This window comes from Babylonia areolata, chromosome 12 (genome assembly GCF_041734735.1).
Source record: "Babylonia areolata isolate BAREFJ2019XMU chromosome 12, ASM4173473v1, whole genome shotgun sequence".
Classification (NCBI taxonomy): domain Eukaryota; kingdom Metazoa; phylum Mollusca; class Gastropoda; order Neogastropoda; family Buccinidae; genus Babylonia; species Babylonia areolata.
In genome coordinates, this window is record NC_134887.1 from 32,767,338 (window position 1) to 32,789,963 (window position 22,626).

At 43.8% G+C, this 22,626-nt stretch overlaps 1 protein-coding gene across 4 annotated transcripts in view; it reads right to left on the reverse strand.

The window, feature by feature from the left end:
• The window catches only part of LOC143288543 (aldehyde dehydrogenase family 3 member B1-like), a 40,207-nt gene extending 17,581 nt beyond the window's left edge, over positions 1-22,626 (reverse strand). For all 4 annotated transcript variants that reach the window (XR_013056114.1, XM_076597135.1, XM_076597136.1 and 1 more), the window contains exons 1-11: positions 22,500-22,626; positions 18,616-18,759; positions 17,019-17,114; positions 14,986-15,121; positions 13,389-13,474; positions 11,877-12,040; positions 9,362-9,488; positions 7,705-7,808; positions 5,792-5,918; positions 4,809-4,879; positions 3,160-3,275 (exon numbers count right to left, since the gene is read on the reverse strand). Coding sequence is in view for 3 of the 4 variants with exons in the window: in XM_076597135.1 (XP_076453250.1) it covers positions 3,160-3,275; positions 4,809-4,879; positions 5,792-5,918; positions 7,705-7,808; positions 9,362-9,488; positions 11,877-12,040; positions 13,389-13,474; positions 14,986-15,121; positions 17,019-17,114; positions 18,616-18,759; positions 22,500-22,517 (1,189 nt within the window). In the remaining variant the exon portion in view is untranslated. The remainder of the gene's footprint in view (positions 1-3,159; positions 3,276-4,808; positions 4,880-5,791; positions 5,919-7,704; positions 7,809-9,361; positions 9,489-11,876; positions 12,041-13,388; positions 13,475-14,985; positions 15,122-17,018; positions 17,115-18,615; positions 18,760-22,499) is intronic.

Sequence of the window (22,626 nt, forward strand, 5' to 3'; positions counted from 1 at the left end):
CAGTGAGAACAGCAATCACACCTGTGTACACACTGAGAAGAACAATCACACCTGTGCACATACTGAGAACAACAATCACACCTGTGAGAACAACAATCACACCTGTGTATATGCTGAGAACAACAATCACCTGTGTAAACACTGAGAACAACCTTCACACCTGTGTACACACTGAGAACAACAATCTCACCTGTGTATACACTGCACATGACCACACCTCTGTATACACCACACACAATAATCACACTTGTGTACACACTGAGAACAATCACACCTGTGTTTTCACTGTAAACAAAAATCACACCTGCGTACACACTGAGAACAACAACCACACCTGTGTACACACTGAGAACAACAACCACACCTGTGTACACACTGAGAACAACCACCACACCTGTGTACACACTGAGAACAACAACCACACCTGTGTACACACTGAGAACAACAACCACACCTGTGTACACACTGAGAACAACAACCACACCTGTGTACACACTGAGAACAACAACCACACCTTTGTACACAGTGAGAACAACAACCACACCTTTGTACACACTGAGAACAACAACCACACCTGTGTACACACTGAGAACAACAACCACACCTGTGTACACACTGAGAACAACAACCACACCTGTGTACACAGTGAGAACAACAACCACACCTTTGTACACTCAAGGCCTGACTAAGCGCGTTGGGTTACGCTGCTGGTCAGGCATCTGCTTGGCTTGGCAGATGTGGTGTAGCGTATATGGTTTTGTCCGAACGCAGTGACGCCTCCTTGAGCTACTGATACTGAAACTGAAACTGTACACAGTGAGAACAACAACCACACCTGTGTACACACTGAGAAGAACAATCACACCTTTGTACACACTGAGAACAACAACCACACCTTTGTACACAGTGAGAACAACAACCACACCTTTGTACACAGTGAGAACAACAACCACACCTGTGTACACACTGAGAACAACAACCACACCTGTGTACACACTGAGAACAACAACCACACCTGTGTACACACTGAGAACAACAACCACACCTGTGTACACACTGAGAACAACAACCACACCTTTGTACACAGTGAGAACAACAACCACACCTTTGTACACAGTGAGAACAACAACCACACCTGTGTACACACTGAGAACAACAACCACACCTGTGTACACACTGAGAACAACAACCACACCTGTGTACACAGTGAGAACAACAACCACACCTTTGTACACTCAAGGCCTGACTAAGCGCGTTGGGTTACGCTGCTGGTCAGGCATCTGCTTGGCTTGGCAGATGTGGTGTAGCGTATATGGTTTTGTCCGAATGCAGTGACGCCTCCTTGAGCTACTGATACTGAAACTGAAACTGTACACAGTGAGAACAACAACCACACCTGTGTACACACTGAGAAGAACAATCACACCTTTGTACACAGTGAGAACAGCAATCACACCTGTGTACACACTGAGAACAACAATCTCACCTGTGTATACACTGCACATGACCACACCTCTGTATACACCACACACAATAATCACACTTGTGTACACACTGAGAACAATCACACCTGTGTTTTCACTGTAAACAAAAATCACACCTGCGTACACACTGAAAACAACTATCCTACCTGTGTACAAACTGAAAAGCACACACAATAATCATTTCATTTTCCAACTTTCATGCAATTCATTACAAACAAAATACTGCCCAAATATCATGTGTGTTTGTTATTGTTGTGAAGTTACTGTTAACATATCTTTTATATAAAAAAAAATTAATAAGTGTTTACTTTCGTTATCATTTCTTTCTAATGACAAATTAACAACCTCCATTTTACAAAGTCCTATAAATAATTTTTTTTAATTGTAAATCTACGCATTTCAAATATTCATCCATGGGCGCAATAGCCGAATGGTTAAAGCGTTGGACTTTCAATCTGACGGTCCTGGGTTTGAATCTCGGTAATGGCCCCTAGTGGGTAAAGGGTGGAGATTTCTCTGATCTCCCAGGTCAGCATATGTGCAGACATGCTAGTGCCTGAACCCCCTTCATGTGCATATGCAATCAGAAGATCAAATGCGCACGTTAAAGATCCTGTAATACATGTCAGCATTCGGTGGGTTATGGAAACAAGAACATACCCAGCATGCACACCCCCAAAAACAGAGTATGGCTGCTTACATGGCGGGGCAAAAACGGTCATGCACATAAAAGCCCACTTGTGTACATACGGGTGAATGTGGGGTTGCAGCCTATGAACGAAGAAGAAGAAGAAGAAGAAATATTAATCTTTGATTTCAGACTCCATTGACCCTGCTTCCCCCAACTCACCATTCAAACCCCCTCCTCTTCTACCTTTCCTATTTATTTTTAAATAACATTCAAGAAAATTCAATATTCAGACAAAATGTCTACAATCACCAGTGTTTGTGAAAGCACGTTAATCAAAATCCCTCCCTCTCTCTCATTTCATTTCTGAAGAAACGACGGAACAAACTGAATGTTTTATTTTCTATCGGCAATCTGTTCCGATAACTTCCAAAAAATGTTGAAATGGAAAGTATTACTTTTGAGTGTGCATTCATCAAGAGGACAGAGGCACTAGCAAGCATGCAAATGCTGATCTGAAGACAGTGAACAGAAAGTCAAACTGTCTACTCTGATGTGTACCCCTGTGGCTTGAGAAAGGAACAGGCCAAAATACACAATGATTTCTTTTTGGTGTTGCATGGTAGTAATGATATCCCCACATACATGTAAACATGAATGCAAACACACACACACACACACACACACATTCACATTATCTCTCATACACACCCACTCACATGAACCATACATACACACACACTCTAACACAAAACACACACACACAGAAAGACACTCACAAACAACCAACCACACACACACAACCACAGACATACACACATCCATATACACATACACATAAACAAAACCACACACACACACTCACATAACCACACACTGGCACCACCACCACCCTCCCCCACCTCCTCAAACACTCACACACACAAACACATGCAATCGCAACCCTCTTCTACCCCTCTCCTCCCCAACACACACCATTACGACTAACCAGACTTTCAAAATGTAAAGACAGACAGACAGACAGAAACCAGCCCCCCAAAAACCTACGTCCGCCATGCACGACAGTGTCATTGACGACGAGGGCTCCACTGCTGGTTCTTTCCTTCATGGTCCGAACCAGGTTCCAGTTGTTGGAGAAAATGTACATCGCCAGTGGCTTCTCTCTGAAATCACGTGTAGCATGCACGTAAAAGAACCCATGGCAACAAGAGAGGAGTTGGAGAAAATGTACATCGCCAGTGGCTTCTCTCTGAAATCACATGTAGCATGCATGTAAAAGAACCCATGGCAACAAGAGAGGAGTTGGAGAAAATGTACATCGCCAGTGGCTTCTCTCTGAAATCAAATTTAGCATGCATGTAAAAGAACCCATGGCAACAAGAGAGGAGTTGGAGAAAATGTACATCGCCTGTGGCTTCTCTCTGAAATCACATGTAGCATGCATGTAAAAGAACCCATGGCAACAAGAGAGGAGTTGGAGAAAATGTACATCGCCTGTGGCTTCTCTCTGAAATCACATGTAGCATACACACTGTTAGCGGCTTCTCTCTGAAATCACGTGTAGCATGCATGTAAAAGAACCCATGGCAACAAGAGAGGAGTTGGAGAAAATGTACATCGCCTGTGGCTTCTCTCTGAAATAATGTGTAGCATACACACTGTTAGCGGCTTCTCTCTGAAATCATGTCAACACTTGTAGCGTGCACATTAGCACACGAAAAAAAAACATCCGTTGTTGGAGAAAATGTGCCAACGGCTTCTCTCTGGAATAAAAAAATGTCAAGTTGTTTTGTTGTTGTTTTTTTTTACACCATCAACATTATACCATCCTCAATCCGTGAATCTCTTTATTGTCCCCCCACTGGACTATGTAACAGGGATTCAGCAATTTAGTCAACAGTAATTGGTTGGACATTATTTCTTTTACGTTTAGTTCTGAAAATGTTCTAACTTCACATCACTTTGGAAGTAACCCGACAATCGTTTGACACTGAAACAAAAGGAAATTTTCTATCTAAAATTACGTTTAAATAACATACTTCCCGTGACCCAACTAGTGCAGACTCCAGCAGGGTTCTGACATTCCTGTCCTGTGCAAACTACTATCCGCCTATGCGGAGAAAACGGAAGTACTACGGCCGATAACCTCCCGGAAGTAGGTAACCTTTGTCCTGCTAGCTAGCGCCCTCTTTTGCTGGCAACCATCCGCCTGACACGCGGAAGGTCCTGGGTTCCAGCTCCAGCGGAAACAGTTTTTTATTTATTATTTTACAGCCACTTTCCTCCATCCCAGACTTAGTGCGCACCACACACTGCCAGAGGCCTGTCATCGATCTGGTCCCCTTTCTCACTAAAGAACCTTCAGCAAAAATTTTCCCCATGGAAACCCTCTTCCATTAGGAATTCCACCACAGAATGAGACTCAGTGACCTGCAGGCACGTGAAGTGCACTTCCACAGCCTGATCCATCCCAGCCACTGACTGCCGACAAAGGGGTCTGATTCCTGTCCTGTGCAAACTACTACCCGCCTATGCGGAGAAAACGGAAATAGCTACAGCCGATAACTTCATCTTGAAAGAGTCCAGCCTTATTTGAGACACCGGAGAGGTTACCAGTCTATGACAGAACAATGGGAAATCCATGTGAATGTGTGTGTGTGTGTGTGTGTGTGTGTGCTCGCATGCATGCAAGTTACCCGTTGTTGATGCGTTCCACAGCCTCCATGTAATCCTTGACAGGCATGATGGGCAGCAGAGGGCCGAACACCTGGCAAAGACACGGTACGTACGTCACAACTCACTGCACACACATGCTTGCACGCACGCTCCCTCTCACACACACTAGTGAACACACACATGCACGCACGCACACACAACACACACACACACACACATGTGGTTCACACACATTCACACATTCCCTCTCTCTTCTCTCTCTCACACACACACTCTTCTCCCTCACCCCACTCTTCTCCACCAACCAAGATTTTTTAAAAGCACACACACTTTCCCTCTCTCTTCTCTCATGATTACACACACTTTCCCCTTTACACACACACACACACACACCAAATCTGACACACACAAAAAGAACTACACTTTCTCTTTCTCTCAACTCTCCCCCACAGAACGCCAGAACAAAGACGTCACAAACCCATGGACATGCTGTCCCTTTCTCATTCAGCGCCCCAACACCCGCACAGTTTTGTCATCAATCAACATGTGGTCTCACCAGTCACTGAGAGAGGTCATACGCCACTGAGAGAGGTCACAGGTCACTGACAGAAGTCATAGGTCACTGAGAGATGTCACAGGCTTACTGAGAGTGGTCAAAGGTCACTGAGAGATGTCAGAGGTCACACACTGGTCATAGGTCATTGAGAGAAGTCAGAGGTTACTGAGAGATAATAGATCACTGAGAGAAGTCTGAAAGAGGTCAGAGGTCACTGAGAAGTCAGGTCACTGAGGGAGGTCATAGGTCACTGGGAGGTCACAGGTTAGAGAGGTCACTGGTCCCTTAGCGGTCTGTGGGTTGCAGAAAGAGGTCACAGGTCACTGGGAGGTCATAGGTCAGAGAAGGGTCACTGGTCAATAAGCGGCCCCTCATGGGTTGCATAAAGAGGTCATGGGTCACTGGGAGTTCATAGGTCAGAGAAAGGTCATTGGTCACAGAGGTCACCTCTTCCTGCATGACGGCATCAGTCGGCTGGCAGTCTCGCAGCACGGTGGGTGCGATGTACCTCTCCCCCTCGTCCACCTCCCCTCCAACGGCCACACTGGCTCCCTCCATCAGCTTCCGCACTCTCCTGTTGACCGACAACGATTCTGAGCATGTGTATTGTGTGAACAGGGCTGGTTGTTACACCGATTTTGAGCCGTATTTTTTTTGTGTGTGTAGGGCTGTTTGTTATACTGATTCTGAGCAGTGTGAATTGTGTGCACAGGGCTGGTTGTTACACCAATTCTCAGCTGTATTTTTTCTGCGTGTAGGGCTGTTTGTTATACTGATTCTGAGCCGTGTGTATTGTGTGCACAGGTCTGGTTGTCACACACACACACACACACACACACACACACATGACCATGCATACAAAACAAACACCAAAACAGACAGACCCACACAGAGACACACATAGACACACACACACACTCACAGACATACACTGACAAAGAAAAACACACAAAAAATTAAAAAGCCTGAGAAGTGAGTCACATGGGAACAACAGAGTGAGAGAAAGAGCAAGGACAAAGAAAGATGAACAGAGACGAACACAGCCACAAGGAAAAAAAAGAGAAAAAAAAAGAGAGAGAGAGGGACATGAAAAGAGTGAGAAAAAAGAACAACTTTATGTACAGTAACAGCCCACAAACGAGTCCAAGTTGTCATCACACTGACAGCAAATCTAGTGACACAATACACAGAGAATGCAAACCTAGCACAAATACACACAGACAACAAACCTAACCATACAAATGCACACAAACAGCTAACCTAGCCAAACAAACGCACAGAGACAGCAAACCAAGTCATACAATTACACACAGACAGCAAACCCAGCCATACAGAGACAGCAAACCAAACAAACGCACAGAGACAGCAAACCAAGTCATACAATTACACACAGACAGCAAACCCAGCCATACAGAGACAGCAAACCTAGCCATACAGAGACAGCAAACCTAGCCATACATAGACAGAGACAGGAAACCTAGTGATACAAATACACAGACAGTAAACCTAGCCATACAGACAGCAAACCTAGCCATACAAATACACACAGACAGCAAACCTAGCCATACAAATACACAGTCAGCAAACCTAGCCATACAAATACACAGAGACAGCAAACCTAGCCATACAAATGCACAGAGACAGCAAACCAAGTCATACAATTACACACAGACAGCAAATAGTCATACATATACAGAGACAGGAAACCTAGTCATACATATCCAGAGACAGGAAACCTAGCCATACAAATACACACAGACAGCAAACCTAGCCATACAGACAGCAAACCTAGCCATACAAATACACACAGACAGCAAACCTAGCCATACAAATACACACAAACAGCAAACCTAGCCATACAGACAGCAAACCTAGCCATACAAATACACACAGACAGCAAACCTAGCCATACAAATACACAGACAGCAAACCTAGCCATACAAATATTTACACAGACAGCAAACCTAGCCATACAAATACACACACACAGCATTCCTAGCCATACAAATACACAGCTAACCTAGCCATACAAATACACAGAGACAGCATACCTAGCCATACAAATACACAGAGACAGCAAACCTAGCCATACAAATACACAGAGACAGCAAACCTAAACATACAAATACACACAGACAGAAAATCTAGCCATACAAATACACACAGACAGCAAACCTAGCCATACAAATACACACAGACAGCAAACCTAAACATACAAATACACACAGACAGCAAACCTAAACATACAAAACCTGAGATCCCAACACAGACACCACCAGAACACCACCACACCCCTCAAAAAAGCTGACTTTATTTGCATCAGCCTGCAGGTCATTAAACTCTACACAGCCACCACTCACTTGAAATGTCGCTCGTTGATGATGCGTCCATAGCTGTCCGACGCCTGTGGATTGCTGGAGTAGAACTCTGGTATCAGTTCTTTCAGCGTGTCTATCAGTTTCTCCTGAAAACAAAGACGACTTCTGGCTACAACTTTATGAATAACGACATGCGAAACAGTTTCAGTTTTAATTGCTGAAGGAGGCATCACTGCGTTCAGACTAATCCATATACGCTACACATCATCAGCTAGGCAGATGCCTGACAAGCAGCACAACTCAACGCACTTAGGCCTTGAATGCATGCACATATATTTGTTCACCAATTAGAATGGATTTCTAGTACAGAATTTTGCCACAGGACAACATTCTCGTTGCCACACATTCTTTTTCTAGTGCCCCAAGTGCGTGCTGCACACAGGACCTTGGTTTATTGTCTCATCCAAATGACTAGATGCTCAGTTTGATTTTCCAGTCAAACTTGGGAGAAAGGGCAAGAGTGGGATTCAAACCCAGTCTCTTACAGACCCTCTGTATTGGCAAATGAGTGTCTAATGCGAAACAACTTGATGGGAGAAGAACAACAACAATGGTGACAACGGCTATAATAACAAAACTTTGTAGAAATGCCATTGCCCAAGAAAGTCCTGGCTGTAAATAACTAAATACAGTTCTGGACCAGCCTCTGGTGGGTGTGGTGGCCGAGTGGTTAGAGCGCCAGATTCTCACCCGTTCCTGAGTTCGATCCCTCATTTCAGCCCACCTGGTGGGTAAAGGGGGGGGACATTTTTCTGATCTCCCAGGTCAGCATAATCATAGTCATGTGCAGACCGATCTGATGCCTGAACACCCCTCATGTGTTTTCGCAAGCACAAGATCAAATACACATGTTAAAGATCCTGTAATCCATGTCAGTGTTTGGTGGGTTATGGAAACAAGAACATACCCAGCATGCACATCCCTAAGAACAGATCATGGCTGACTACATATTGGGGTAAAAATGGTGATACATATAAAAGCCCACTTGTGCATATGGGTAAAGAAGAAGAAGACCAGTCTCTCCTTAAAAAATAAAATCATGCTGGCTAGGTACAACAGCAAAAAACATGTTAAGTAAAAGAATACTAAATAACTGAACGGTTAAAATACTAGCTCCACAACACATAAACAACACAAGGCATTACAAAATGAAACAAACATTTAACAATAACAAATAAAAGGAGAGCAATCTCTTTTTACTACAAGCAGATGACTACCAATATCAACATTCCTTTCACCCATTATCATCAAAGGGCTGTGCTTACACACACACACACACACACACAGACACACACACACACACCCATACACACCACACACAAACACATCACACACATATAGCTGTTATGTCCTTGCTACACATGATAAAGATGCAACAGTCTCACACACACCGCACACACACACGCACACACACATCACACACACACCTATATATCCTTGGTATACATGACACACACACACCTGTATATCCTTGGTATACATGACATAAGTGCGATACAGTCACACACACACCCCCCCCCACACACACACCACACACACACACCACACACACATACTAAAACACACACACCACACACACATGCACAACACATACACACACATCGTACACATACACATCACAAGCACACACACAACACACCTGTGTGTCCTTGGTACACATGACGTAGTCCGGAGCGACACAGGTCTGACCGGCATTACAGAACTTCCCCCACATCAAACGTCGGGCCACCACTGACAGATCCACACCCGAGTCCACGTACACTGGGCTGAAAACCACCAAAACAAACCATAATATATATATATATATATATATATATTATCAAAAAAGAACACGAAAACACCATTTTGAGCTTTCGGAGCTCTGATGCTCCTTCTTCAGCAGCCATGTTTTTTTTTTGCTAATGATGTCAATAGTTGACGTCACGGCACACGTCACAGCTAGCAGAAAGAAGAATGAAAAAACGTCACAGCACACGTCATAGATAAAAGAATGAAAAATACGTCACAACACACTCACAGATAAAAGAAAGAAGAATGAAAAAAAAAACGTCACGGCACATGAAAGGGAGATTGGGAGGGAGAGAGGGAGGGAGGAAGGGAGAGAGGTTCGTACTTGGTTGAAGACAGGGAGAGAGGTTGAAAAGGAGAGAGGGATGGAGGGAAGAAGAGAGGGAGGGAGAGGGGGGGGGGGAGAGAGGGAGGGAGGGAAGGAGAGAGGAAGGGAAGGAGGGAGAGAGGGAAAGAGGGGGAGAGAGAGAGAGGAAGAGAGGGAGGGAGGGAAGGAGAGAGGGAGAGGAGGGAGAGACGGAGGGAGGGAAGTAGGAAGAGAGAGTGGGGGAGAGAGAGATGGAGAGGAGGGAGGGGGGAGAGAGAGGGAGAGAGTGAGAGAGAGAGAGAGAGAGAGAGAGAGAGAGAGAGAGAGAGAGAGGGGAGAGGGAGGGAGAGGGAGGCAGCTGAAACACATCACACAGGAAAAGCCCCAAATCATATGGCCTTTCATGCCCTGCTCTCATGGTGACCTCAGTTTCGATACCCCTCCACTTCTGTGCTTGGGTTGAGTCCTGTCAATGTCTTCAGTGTCGGCGAGTTCAAGAGGGACTGTTGTTGGAGGGACGTGGTGGATGTCTCCACTCTGAGGGAGAAGTTCACTCAGTCTGGCTCAGTGACTAAGATTAAAGATTCAAAAACTTTATTACTCAAGGATAAAGATTTTAGGCATCGCCCAGTCTTCCAATCTGTCCTTGTGACAACAATAACAACATTAACGACAACGACACAACAATAATAATTGTGTTAACACTGCTACATCTACTGCTACTACTATGAATGATAATCACCATCATCATCTTAACATCGTAAAAAGTAATAAAACGAAGGCATTCACACATTCATATCCATACACATGCACACACTCACTCCACCCAGCACACACACACACACAAATACTTATGCACATACAGAGACATGACTGAAGTGAGAAACAAATAGCGGACATCAAGAGAACAGAGAAACACAACTTTATCATTGTACATATACAAAAGTGATTAATTTGCTGATGCAGATGTCACAGGTAATAACATCTAATTAACAGACGAACAAGTAAAAACATTAAAGCACAAAGGTAGAAATAAAATAAATTCACTGCATGTAAAGGTATAGATGCAAATGTCACAAAAAGCATGATTTTCTGTCTTTTTCAGCTGGTAAAAAAAAAAAGAAAAAAAAAGAAATAGGAGGAGTTTGTATTATACTCCATGTTTGGTGTTACATATACTTAGCATGTTAAACTGATGCAAACTAGGCCTATCGGTTTGCTCTGCTTGGCCAAATTTCGCGCGGCTAACAGTGAAAAGACGAGCAGTCCTGGCCCGGCCCGCTCTCAGCCAATCAAACGCTTCTAAAATCTATAAGCGTTGAATCATTCCTTTGGCCAAGGCTCTCCACGCCATCTTGTCAGGTTTATGCTCCGTCTTGTCTTACGCTTTTTTTGGCTATTAAGCGTATTCATTTGGCCTTATTTTGCTGCATGCGGCTTGTGTTTATTGTATTCTTACATTCTGTGTACTCGATTCGACTTGGCACCCTCGATTCGTTCATTTTTCACACAAAATCTGGTGGTTGGAGAGAAAATACTAGCACATGTTCGACTCAAGTTTTTCAGTTTCAGTTTCTCATGAGGCGTCAGTGTGTTCAGACAAATCCATATATGCTACACCACACCTGCTAGGCAGATGCCTGACCAGCAGCATAACCCAACGCACTCAGTCAGGCCTTGAGTGCATGCTTATATGTTTGTGTACCTATTAGAGTGGGTTTCTTCTTCAGAATTTTGCCAGAGGACAACACTCTCATTGCCATGGGTTCTTTTTCAGTGCGCCAAGTGCATGCTGCACAAGGGACCTCGATTTATCGTCTCATCCAAATGACTAGAAGCTCAGTTTGGTATTTCCAGTCAAACTTCGGAGAAAAGGGCAAGAGCAGGATTTAAACCCACACCCTCACAGACTTTCTGTATCGGAAGACGAGTGTCTTAACCATTCAGCCACCTTCCTCTGTAAGAGGGATTCGATCCTGTGCACTGATGATTCCCTGGCACGTTACCACTGGGCCCCCCCTCCACGTCAGTGACGACGTCTGGAATTTCAGGACATCACCTTTTTCCGCCCAGCTCCAGAACGACAGGTGTGAGGTTCTTGGCAGCGGCAGCCATCACAATGCGAGCCACGCCGGAGCTGCCCGTGTAGAAAATGTGGTCGAATTTCTCTGCCAGGAGAGCTGTGGTCTCTGGCACCCCTCCGTTCACCACCTTGATGCAGTCCTGGGTAAGGTAAAATAGAAAAAAAAAAAGGAATAAAATCTCTGAATCAGCTGACCCACCTTAACCTTACCTGCACCACCCGACCAACCACATATGGGGCCAGTTCACTTAGTAGGTATGTACCTGCATGATATAATCTGTCACCCCTGGTCCAGCTGACCCCCACAACTGTCTAAACTGACCTATCAGTTTTCTGCCTGGGGCACGGTGTTACAACCCAACACACCTCGACCTGTTTGCCCACTACTTAACACCTGCTTCAGTTAACACACCAGGCATCAACCAACCTGGTCCCCATAACCCAACACACCTGGCCTACCTAACCCACCAGATGCCAGTCTGGGCCATTTAACCTAAAACACATGGCCCAGTTAACGCACAAGATGTCAGTCTGAGCCATTTACCCCAACACAGTTGGCCCAGTTAACAAACCATATTCCTGCCTGGGCCATTTAACCACATAAATATGGCCCATTAGCCCACCAGATGCCTGCCTGGGCCTTTTACCTGACACACCTGGCCCAGTTAAACCACAAGATTGGGCCATGAAATCCTTCACATATAGACAAAGAAACAACCAGAATCATGTTACCTACCACACCTGGACCAGTTAACCCATATGATACCTAGCTGGGCTGTGTAACCCATCACACTTGGTCCAGTTCACCTTCCAGTACAATGTAACCCAACACATCTGAACCAGTTAACCTAACATACCTGGTCCAGTTCACCTGCCACACCTGGTCCAGTTTACCTGCGGTACCTGGTCCACTTCACCTACAACACCTAGTCACCTACCATACCTGATCCACTTCATCTATCACACTTGATCCAGTTCAGGTCCAATTCACCTACCACACTTGATCCAGTTCACCTACCACACCTGGTCCACTTCACCTACCATACCTGATCCACTTGATCTATCACACCTGATCCAGTTCAGGTCCAGTTCACCTACCACACCCGGTCCACTTCACCTACCATACATGGTCCACTTCATCAATCACACCTGGTCCAGTTCACCTACCACATCTAGTCCACTTCACCTACCACACCTGGTCCAGTTCACCTACCACACCTGGTCCAGTTCACCTATCATACCTGGTCCTTCTCACATACCACATGTAGTCCACTTCACCTACCACACCTAGACCAGTTCAGGTCCAGTTCACCTACCACACCTGGTCCAGTTCACCTACCACACCTGGTCCACTTCATCTACCACACCTAGTCCAGTTCACCTATCACACCTGGTCCACTTCACCTACCACACCTGGTCCACTTCACCTACCACACCTTGTCCAGTTCACCTACCACACCTGGTCCACTTCACCTGCCAGGTACTCACCTGGTCCATGTACTTGGGGATGAGCTCCTCCAAAAGAACTGCCACGTTCTCTGCCAGTTCTGACGGCTTCAGGATGCAGCAGTTCCCTGCAGTGCACAGACAGACACACACACACTGGAACACATCAGGAGATATATCCCCCCTCCCCTAAAATGGACATTCCTACCTCACCACCACCACCACCGCCACCACCACCACCCACCCACCCCCTCCAATAAATACGCAAAAGGACAAGAAACACAAAAGACCATAATTTTAAAAGATAATTTCTTAAGTAAATTTTCAACCAGCAGTGACCTTTTTCTAGGATGAATGACGTTATGTGGACAATGACAGTCTTCGACACCACCATTTCCATGGCTCACTAAAGCAGACCAACAAACCTGTATGGATTGTGGAAAACCAGAAAACATGCATCACCTTAAAATGACACAAGGGACAGAAAGGGAAGATGGCTGCTGGTAAAGAGGCTGCGTCCTACATAAACGGAAGGGAGGTAATAAGGAGGAGGAGGCAACTGGACGTACATGTTTTCCTTTCATCACCCCTGTCTAGTTTGGTATGTTGCACCTGTCAGGGCACAAGGCCTGATCACTGTGTTAGGTTCAGGCAAAGATCAGACATCTGTGCTGCTTTGTTTTGGGTTTTCTTTTCTCCTTTTTTTGTTTTTGTTTGTTTGTTTGTTTTATTTACAGCAGATGTGGTGTAGCTTAAAGTAAAATAGACCAGTCTGCATGCTTTGACACGGCCTTGAAACTGAAACAGGACAAGACTCAAAGTCAAACCCATGCTGGTGTCTGCACTAGTGGGCCAGGTAATGTGTGTGGAATTAAACAGTGATTAAACAAACCATTATTTGCCCAAACAACAACAACAATCTCATCTCAACCACAACTTAACAGGCAAGACAGACTGTTTGCTGCCACCACAACTATTTGATATATGTTCCTCTCACCCCCTCTATCCAAAGTTAATTCAGACAATCTGTTCAACATTGTTTGTTTCAATGCGAAGTCATGTAAAACAAAAACTGTAGAAATCAGAGACTGTACTGTACTGTACAGAAACAAACACACTTCCTCCCCTGTATACCCCGCCCTGCCATTGTATCGTACTGTACTGTACTGTACTGTACTGTACTGTACTGTACTGTACAGAAACAAACACACTTCCTCCCCTGTATACCCCGCCCTGCCATTGTATCGTACTGTACTGTACTGCCCTGCCATTGTATCGTACTGTACTGTACTGCCCTGCCATTGTATCGTACTGTACTGTACTGTACAGAAACAAACACACTTCCTCCCCTGTATACCCTGCCCTGCCATTATATCATACTGTACTGTACTGCCCTGCCATTGTATCGTATTGTATTGTACTGTATTGTACTGTTCAGAAACAAACACACTTTCTCCCCTGCCCATGCCACCCTGCCACTGAGCCATGTTGTGTTGTGTTGTGTTGCACTGTACTGTACTGTTCAGTACTGAACGGAAACACACTTCCTCCCCTGCCCACCCTCCTCTGTCCACCCCACCCTTCCAGTGTACTGTACTGTAAGGAAACAAACACACTTCTTCCCCTGCCCATATCGTACCGGCAGCCACAGCACCAACCAGGGGCAGCAGCACCAGCTGAACAGGGTAGTTCCAGGCTCCCAGCACCAGCGTCACCCCCAGAGGCTCGTAGCGGATGTAGGCATTGTCCATCTTGTAGATCAGACCCTTCTCCACCTGGTCCACATGAAACGGAATTCTGTTTTCTTCTTCTTCGTTAGAGGGCTACAACTCCCATGTTCACACGTATGTACACAAGTGGGCTTTTACGTGTATGATGGTTTTTTTCACATGTAGGTAGCCATACTCCGTTTTCGGGGATGTGGATGCTGGGTATGTTCTTGTGTCCATAACCCACCAAACGCTGACATGGATTACGGGCTCTTTAACATGTGTATTTGATCTTCTGCTTGCGTATACACATGAACGGGGTTCAGGCACAAGCAGGTCTGCACATATATTGAGCTGGGAGATCAGAAAAATCTCCACTCTTTACCCATCAGGCGCCGTTACCGAGATTTCGAACCCAGGACCCTCAGATTGAAAGTCCCCTGGACCTCCACTACGTGAGACCACTGCAGAAAAAAAACAACATGGTGGTTCACTAAAGCGATTACAAATGATGGAGAATTGTCATTGAACTGGTCAAACAAAGTTTACGTTTTCATGCTTCCAGAATCCGTAAACGTTTAGAGTGCCAACTGTACCAAGCAAGAATGAGTGAAATTAGAATAGTGTGTTTGTATGATAATACTCGTACCTGGTCCATGGGGGAAGTAATCATGGTATGAGTTAACTCGTACCTGGAGTGGAATGAGAGTTAACCAGAATAACCCTTCTGCACCTGATCCACATTAAATGGAATTTTGTTTTCACCAGGGTCATGAGATGAGCAAACAGATATGCCTTTTGTTTTCCCTTTCACCCTATTCAATGTGTTCGGCAGTCATTTTTTTCTGTACTAATTGATTTTGTAAGTTTGTGTGATGTGTATGACGTATGTGTGTGTGTGTGTGTGTGTGTGTGTGTGTGTGTGTGTGTGTGCGCGCGCGCGTGTGCGTGCGTGTGTGTATGTGTGTGCGTGTGTGTGATGTGTGTGTGTGATATGCGTGTGTGTTTGTGCAAGTGTACATGCGTGTTTGTCTGTCTGTGCGTGTGGGGTGGGGTTGGGGGTGGTGTCTGCTGTATGGGTGGGATACATGTATGTGATGATATGTGTGGAGGTGGGTTGGAGATTTGGGGAAGGGAGAGTGGAGGGAGAGGAGGTAAGGGAAGGTGTGTGATACAGGATGTGCTTACATGATCAATAGTTTGCAACGAGGAAGCTAGCACAGATGTATCAGAGAGTGAGTGACTCAGTGATTGTGTATATATGTATGTGTATATATATATATATATATATATATATATATATATATAGGTATGTCAGTGCATGTGCGTGTGTGTGTGTGTGTGTGTGTGTGTGTGTGTGTATCACAATGGTGTGTAAATTCGTTTGTTTGCATTAGTGTGTCAGAGTGTACTTGAATGTGCATGTGCATGTGCATGTTTGTTTGTGTGTGTGTGTGTGTGTGTTTGTGTGTGCATGCGCATGCATCTATGCATGAATGTGTATGTGTGCATGCATATATATGCATTCATGTGTGTGTGTCGGTGTATGTGTGTCAAGTGCATGAATGTGCATATATTTAAGTAAGTGTTCAAGCAAGCATGTGAATGTGTGCACACACACACGCACCTGGCTATACATTAACCTGTGTATCTCTCTCTCCCCAAATGCAAGAATCACCCTTTTAGTGTGTGTGTGTGTGTGTGTGCTGCTTGTTTCGGTGAATTTTTTTTACTTAAGTTGTGATTAAATGTTTCTGTATTGTAACTGTATCCTCCACACCCCAAAAAGAGGCAAATGGATTAGATTTCTTTGAATCTTTGACGGCCGTAGCTACTTTCGTTTTCTCCGCATAGGCGGATAGTAGTTTGCACAGGACAGGAATCGGACTCCCTGCTGGAGTCTGCACTAGTGGTTTACAGTAAAGTATCCCTGATTACGGCCTCAAGAACAAGATCCACTCACTTTCTGGGGCTTCATCCAGTCCGACAGGTTGTTCAGAGCCAGCACAATGTCGCTTCTGATCAAATTGATCTCCATCACCATCGACTCCATCTTGTGCTGCCAGTCACACACATCACACAAACCCACCATTCAAATTTCAATGCAAATTGTTGATTTATTGTGTTGCGTTGTGTTGCGTTGTTGTGTTGTGTTTATTGTATTATGGTATGGTATGGTATGGTATGGTATGGTATGGTATGGTATGGTATGGTATGCTATGGCAATGCATTGCACTGCATTGCATTGCATTTTTTGTATTGTGTTGTTTTCCACTATATTGCATTGCATTACACTGCAGTGCATTGTACTGCATTCTTACAGTTATTATCTCAAAACAGATTTCACTGTGTGAAATTCAGGCTGCTCTCCTCGGCAAAAGTACATCACCACAGTGCAACACCAACCTTTGTTGTTTTTTTACCTTTTTTTTTCAGTCTGCAAGTGTTTTGTTTTACTCTCAAAGAGTATTTTTTCAACAGAATTTTGCTATGAACAACCCTTTTTTGCCATGGGATCTTTTACATGAGTTAAGTGCATGTTGTGCACAGGACTTCAGTTAATCATGTCATCCAAAAGACTAGCACCCAGACCACCAATCAAGGTCTAGTGGAAGTAAAAATGTGATGTGGGAATCGAACCTGTCAACACTTGCTTCTTCGTTAGGCACGTTACCGCTACACGGCGCTAGGCCACAGGTCCGCTTCTAACAGTCAATGTTCCTAATCTATCATATGTATTTCCAAAACTCAACATGAAATATTCTATACGAAAAACAACAAAAAAAAAACAACTAAAACTAAAGAGCAGTTTTAAAAAAAATATCAAGAGAAAAACATATAGGTGTAAGTACAGAGTGGGACAGAGAGAAACACAGACAGACACAGACTCAGTGTGACAGATAGAGCAGCAAAGGCAGAGAGAGTGAGAGAAACAGACAGCCAAAATAAATGAATAAACAATAGGAATGAACACAACAGAGACAGACAGATTCAGAAACTGATAACATAACCTGCAACATAGGGAAACAAATACACTTGCAGGAAAAAAGAAAGAAAAAAAAAAGGGGGTGGCACTGCATTGCAACACGCTCTCCATGGAGAAAGCCGCCAGAATTTCACACACAGAAACGTGATGTGACAAAATGTAAAATGTAATACAATAATATTCTTGCACTCATACGCTCATAAGCATCATGAATCAGTCTGAATACTACAAAGATGCAGCCATATGATTATGAACAATAACCATGTTAAAGAGCACAGACTGTCGCACTTTCATGAGCGGGAATAACAATAAAAGCAACAACGATTATTATTTCTCTTGAGCTGAGTCACACTTGGGTTTACTTCATAAGTTACAGAGTTATTATGATACACATACTCTTCTGATATTAGTAAGGATGCAAATTTTGCACTTTATTTGCTTCTATCCACTTTTTGTTACATCTAGAATAAAACAAAACTGCAACACAAGCACACACAAACACACATTCACACTTATATTCACACGCACAGTCACACACACACACACACACCTAACAACCTTGCCATCTTCCTACCTTATGGAGGTCTTCATACAGAGCATCAGTCAGTTTACTCTCATTGTCTTCAAGCAATTTGAGCAAAGCCCTCAGCTGACCCATACGCCACTCATAGTTTCGAGTCCGCCCTGAGCGGAACACTGCTCGCATATCTGCAACCATCTGAAATATGAAAAGAAAAAAAATCAGACATTGTGAGGTGTAAATTGGATGCTTAATGAAAGGGTGACTGTATGGAATGGATGGTGTGTACATGCACACAAACATGTTTTCACACACACACATTCAGGACCACACACACACACACACATACACACACTCATTCAGGAACACACACACACATGCATTCAGGAACACACACACACACACACACAAAACAAGACATGATTATATGTGTCAGGTTGGAACTTGTGTCTTCATGCATGCATGTATCCAAATGTCTGCACCTGCACACATACCCCTTTGTGAACAAACATACACACCCAAAATGCAAACACTGGTGTATGTACACAACGATACTTGCACATACATGTGTGTGTGTGTGTGTGTGTGGGAGGGGGGGTATGTTGGTGTGGTGTGGTGTAGTGTGGTGTGTGTGTGTGTGGTATGTTGGTATGGTGTAGTGTGGTATGGTGTGGTGTGGTGTGGTGTGGTGTAGTGTGTGTGTGTGTGTGTGTGTGTGTGTCTATCTCTGTGTGTGTGTATGTGTGTGTGTGTGTGTGTGTGTGTGTGTAAAAGAGGGCAGTATATATTCTGCACATACACAAACAATACCCCCCCCCAAAAAAAAAAAAATTACTCTAAAAAAAAAAAAAGCAAAAAAAAGCACAGACATGAAAAAGAACAGGGAGGGTGTGGGGGACAACACACCTAAGTCAGACCAAGAAGCAGTTTCTGTTCCCTTGCCACCCTGGTGTCCTATACCTTGCTTGCACTCTACATGCCCCTCACCACTCTCTTCACAGGCACCTAACACTGATCCCTCTCGTTTTGCTTCAGCTTGCAGCTGAAAAGCTGACAGTGAGCATTCATGTACTGTTGTGTACTGTATTGCCTCACTCCTCTTTGCCATAAAACGTGTCTCTCTCTGTGAAATTTGGGCTGCTCTCCCCAGGGAGAATGTATCACTACTGTCCTGTTCCACTCTTTTTTTTTTCTTTCTTTTTTCTGCCTGCAGGTGTATTTGTTTTCCTGTCAAAAGTTAAATTTTCTGCACAATTTTTTTCCAGGGACAAACCTTTCGTTTCCATGGGTTCTTTTATATGTGCTAACTACACGCTACACATGGACCTCGGTTTAGGTTTATCGTCTCATCCGAATGAATGGTAAGCAGACAGCCACTCAAGGTCTTGTGGAGGGGGAGAAGATGCTGGCGAGTGTGGAATTCGATCCTGTGCCCTCAGATAGTCTTGCTCCCTGGGTGAACACATTACCACTGGGCCACCACTCCACAGCCATCTGTGTGCACCTGACACGCGTCTGTGCAGTGATGTCACCAGATCCTTTTTTTTTCTTTTTTTTTTCACCAGGACCTTAGGGCTGTGGGGAACAGGTTTCAATGACGGTGCACTTTTTGAAAACTGCTTTGGCCCTGCAGAGTCAAAGTACTTGTGAAAGTACAAAAGCACTTGTGTGGGTACAGCTGCACCTTTAACATCGGTGCATGTTTCCTGATGGGTGTCAAAGCAACAGTGTTAGCTACAGTGGCACCTATGGCATGTTACAGTTCAAGGTCTTTTCTTGGACACTGAGTGTGTGTGTGTGTGTGCGTGCATGGATGTGTGTGTGTGTGTGTGTGTGTGCGCACGCGTGTGATATTCAATGCTTTTTTTAATGTGAAGTATTATTATTATTGTCTTGGTGTAAACTTTTTTTTTATCATGTGTGTGTGTGTGTGTGTGTGTGTGTGTGTGTGTTTCAAATTTTGTGTTTTTCTGATGTGATGATTCATATAATTACAATCTGTATTAGTATTATTGTCTTGTAAAATTTTTTCCCCTGATTGTGTGTGTGTGTGTGTGTGCGCGCGCGCACACACACGCGTGCGTATGTGTGTGTGTGTGAGGGGGTGGGGGGGAGTATTCTGTGCTTTTTTATGTATTCTATTGTCTTCATGTAAACTTATTTTCCCTCATGTGTGTGTGAGGGTGGGGGTTTGGGGTGTGAAGGTTATGTGTGTGTGTGGGGTGGGGGGTGGGTGGGGGGGTATTCTGTCCTTTTTTATGTATTCTATTGTCTTCGTGTAAACTTATTTTCCCTCATGTGTGTGTGAGGGTGGGGGTTTGGGGTATGGGGGTTATGTGTGTGTGTGTGTGTGTGTGTGTGTGTGTGTGTGTGTGTGTGTGTGTGTGTGATATTTTGTGCTTTTTTTAATGTGATGATTCATATAATTTATCCACATCACTGTTAATATCTTGATGTAAACTTTTCTTTTCTTGTGTGTATTGTATATGTGTGTGTGACTTAAATCCTAAGATCAAAACATCTTTTTTCCTCCCTTCTATTCTTGAACATTGCAGACATCTAATGACTCAGTGTTAACTTGTTCAATCCATAAACACACCTGTCCACTATTAATTTCACCTTAATATCAAAACTTATGACCATCAGCTGGCACAGCCATTAGTCATTCAGAGGAGACGACAAACTGAGGTCCAATGTTCAGCATGCACTTAGCCCATGTAAGAGAACATACGGCAACAAAACAGATGTGACTGGCACACTTCTGTTGAAAAATCCACTTTGACAGGGAAACGATGACACTTGCTGGCAGAAAAAAAGCGTAGCACTCTCACTGCAGTAACGATCTCTCCCTGGGGAGACCTGACAAAGAGAAATCTGGTGTGACAAAAGAGTAATATAATACAATGCAATACTATACAATACAATAGATACCCTTCTTTTCCTACATATATGTATATATGTATTTAAATACATATGTCAACGGTGTATGTATTTTAAAAAAAGAATAAATTCATGCCTGTTTTTGGTTGTGCAAGTAACAGGCATCAGGTTACACTGTCTCTGAGTCAGTGGCAAGGGGTGTGTGTGTGTGTGTGTGTGTGTGTGAGTGCGCACGCATACAAGCGCGTGTATGTGTGTGTATGCACAGCCAGCCAAATGACACAAGTGCAAAATCACGAGTCACTACAGTGTTCTGCTTATGTAAAGCATAGATCTTATGACTTTTCAACTTTTCTTCATTCGCTGATTCATTGTAGTATTATATATATATATATATATATATATATATATATATATATATATATATATATATGGAGTGGCAAGCCATCTGCCTAGACCTCTCGGCCTTTTTATGTCCCCACTGAATCTTCATCTTCACTTCTTCCATTATATTTTATTTATTTTCTTCTTCTTTTGTTTGTTGTTGCTGGGCGGGGTACGCATGTACACTTCTGAAAGAAACTTTGTTTTATTCATCATGATAAAAAAAAAATTCTTTTAAGATGGTGTTGGTGTCAAGGTGATTTTTGAATGTGTTAGTATTTTGTGGAAGTTTAACTTCGGTTGGCAATGCATTCCATGTTTGTGCAATTCGGTTAGCCAATGAATTTTTTCTAATGTTGGTGTTGCAGTGTTGTAAACAAATTTTCTTTACTGAGTTCCTTGTACTATCATAGTCCAACATTCTAAAGATATGTCTTGCATTTAGATCATTTATGTTATTTAATATCTTATAAGTTTCAATCAAATCTCCTCTTTCTCTTCCACCTTTTAGTGAGTGTAGATTCAAGTATGTAAGTCTTTGTTGATAACTCATATTCTTGCACTGTTTGTGTCGTCTGCACAACTTTCGGAAGAGAATTCTGCACCGACACTGACTGACACGAAAAACTGCTGCTTTCTTTTGTAACGACATTTGTGAAGATAATGCTGCCTACCTTTCCAAAGCTGGCCATCGTGAGGATAACAAGTGTTGAAGACAGTGCCAAATCAACAGCCTTCCGATCGTTCAACACCACGGTCAAACAACGCACTTTGCGTCTGTCGCCGAGCTCGACCAAAGGG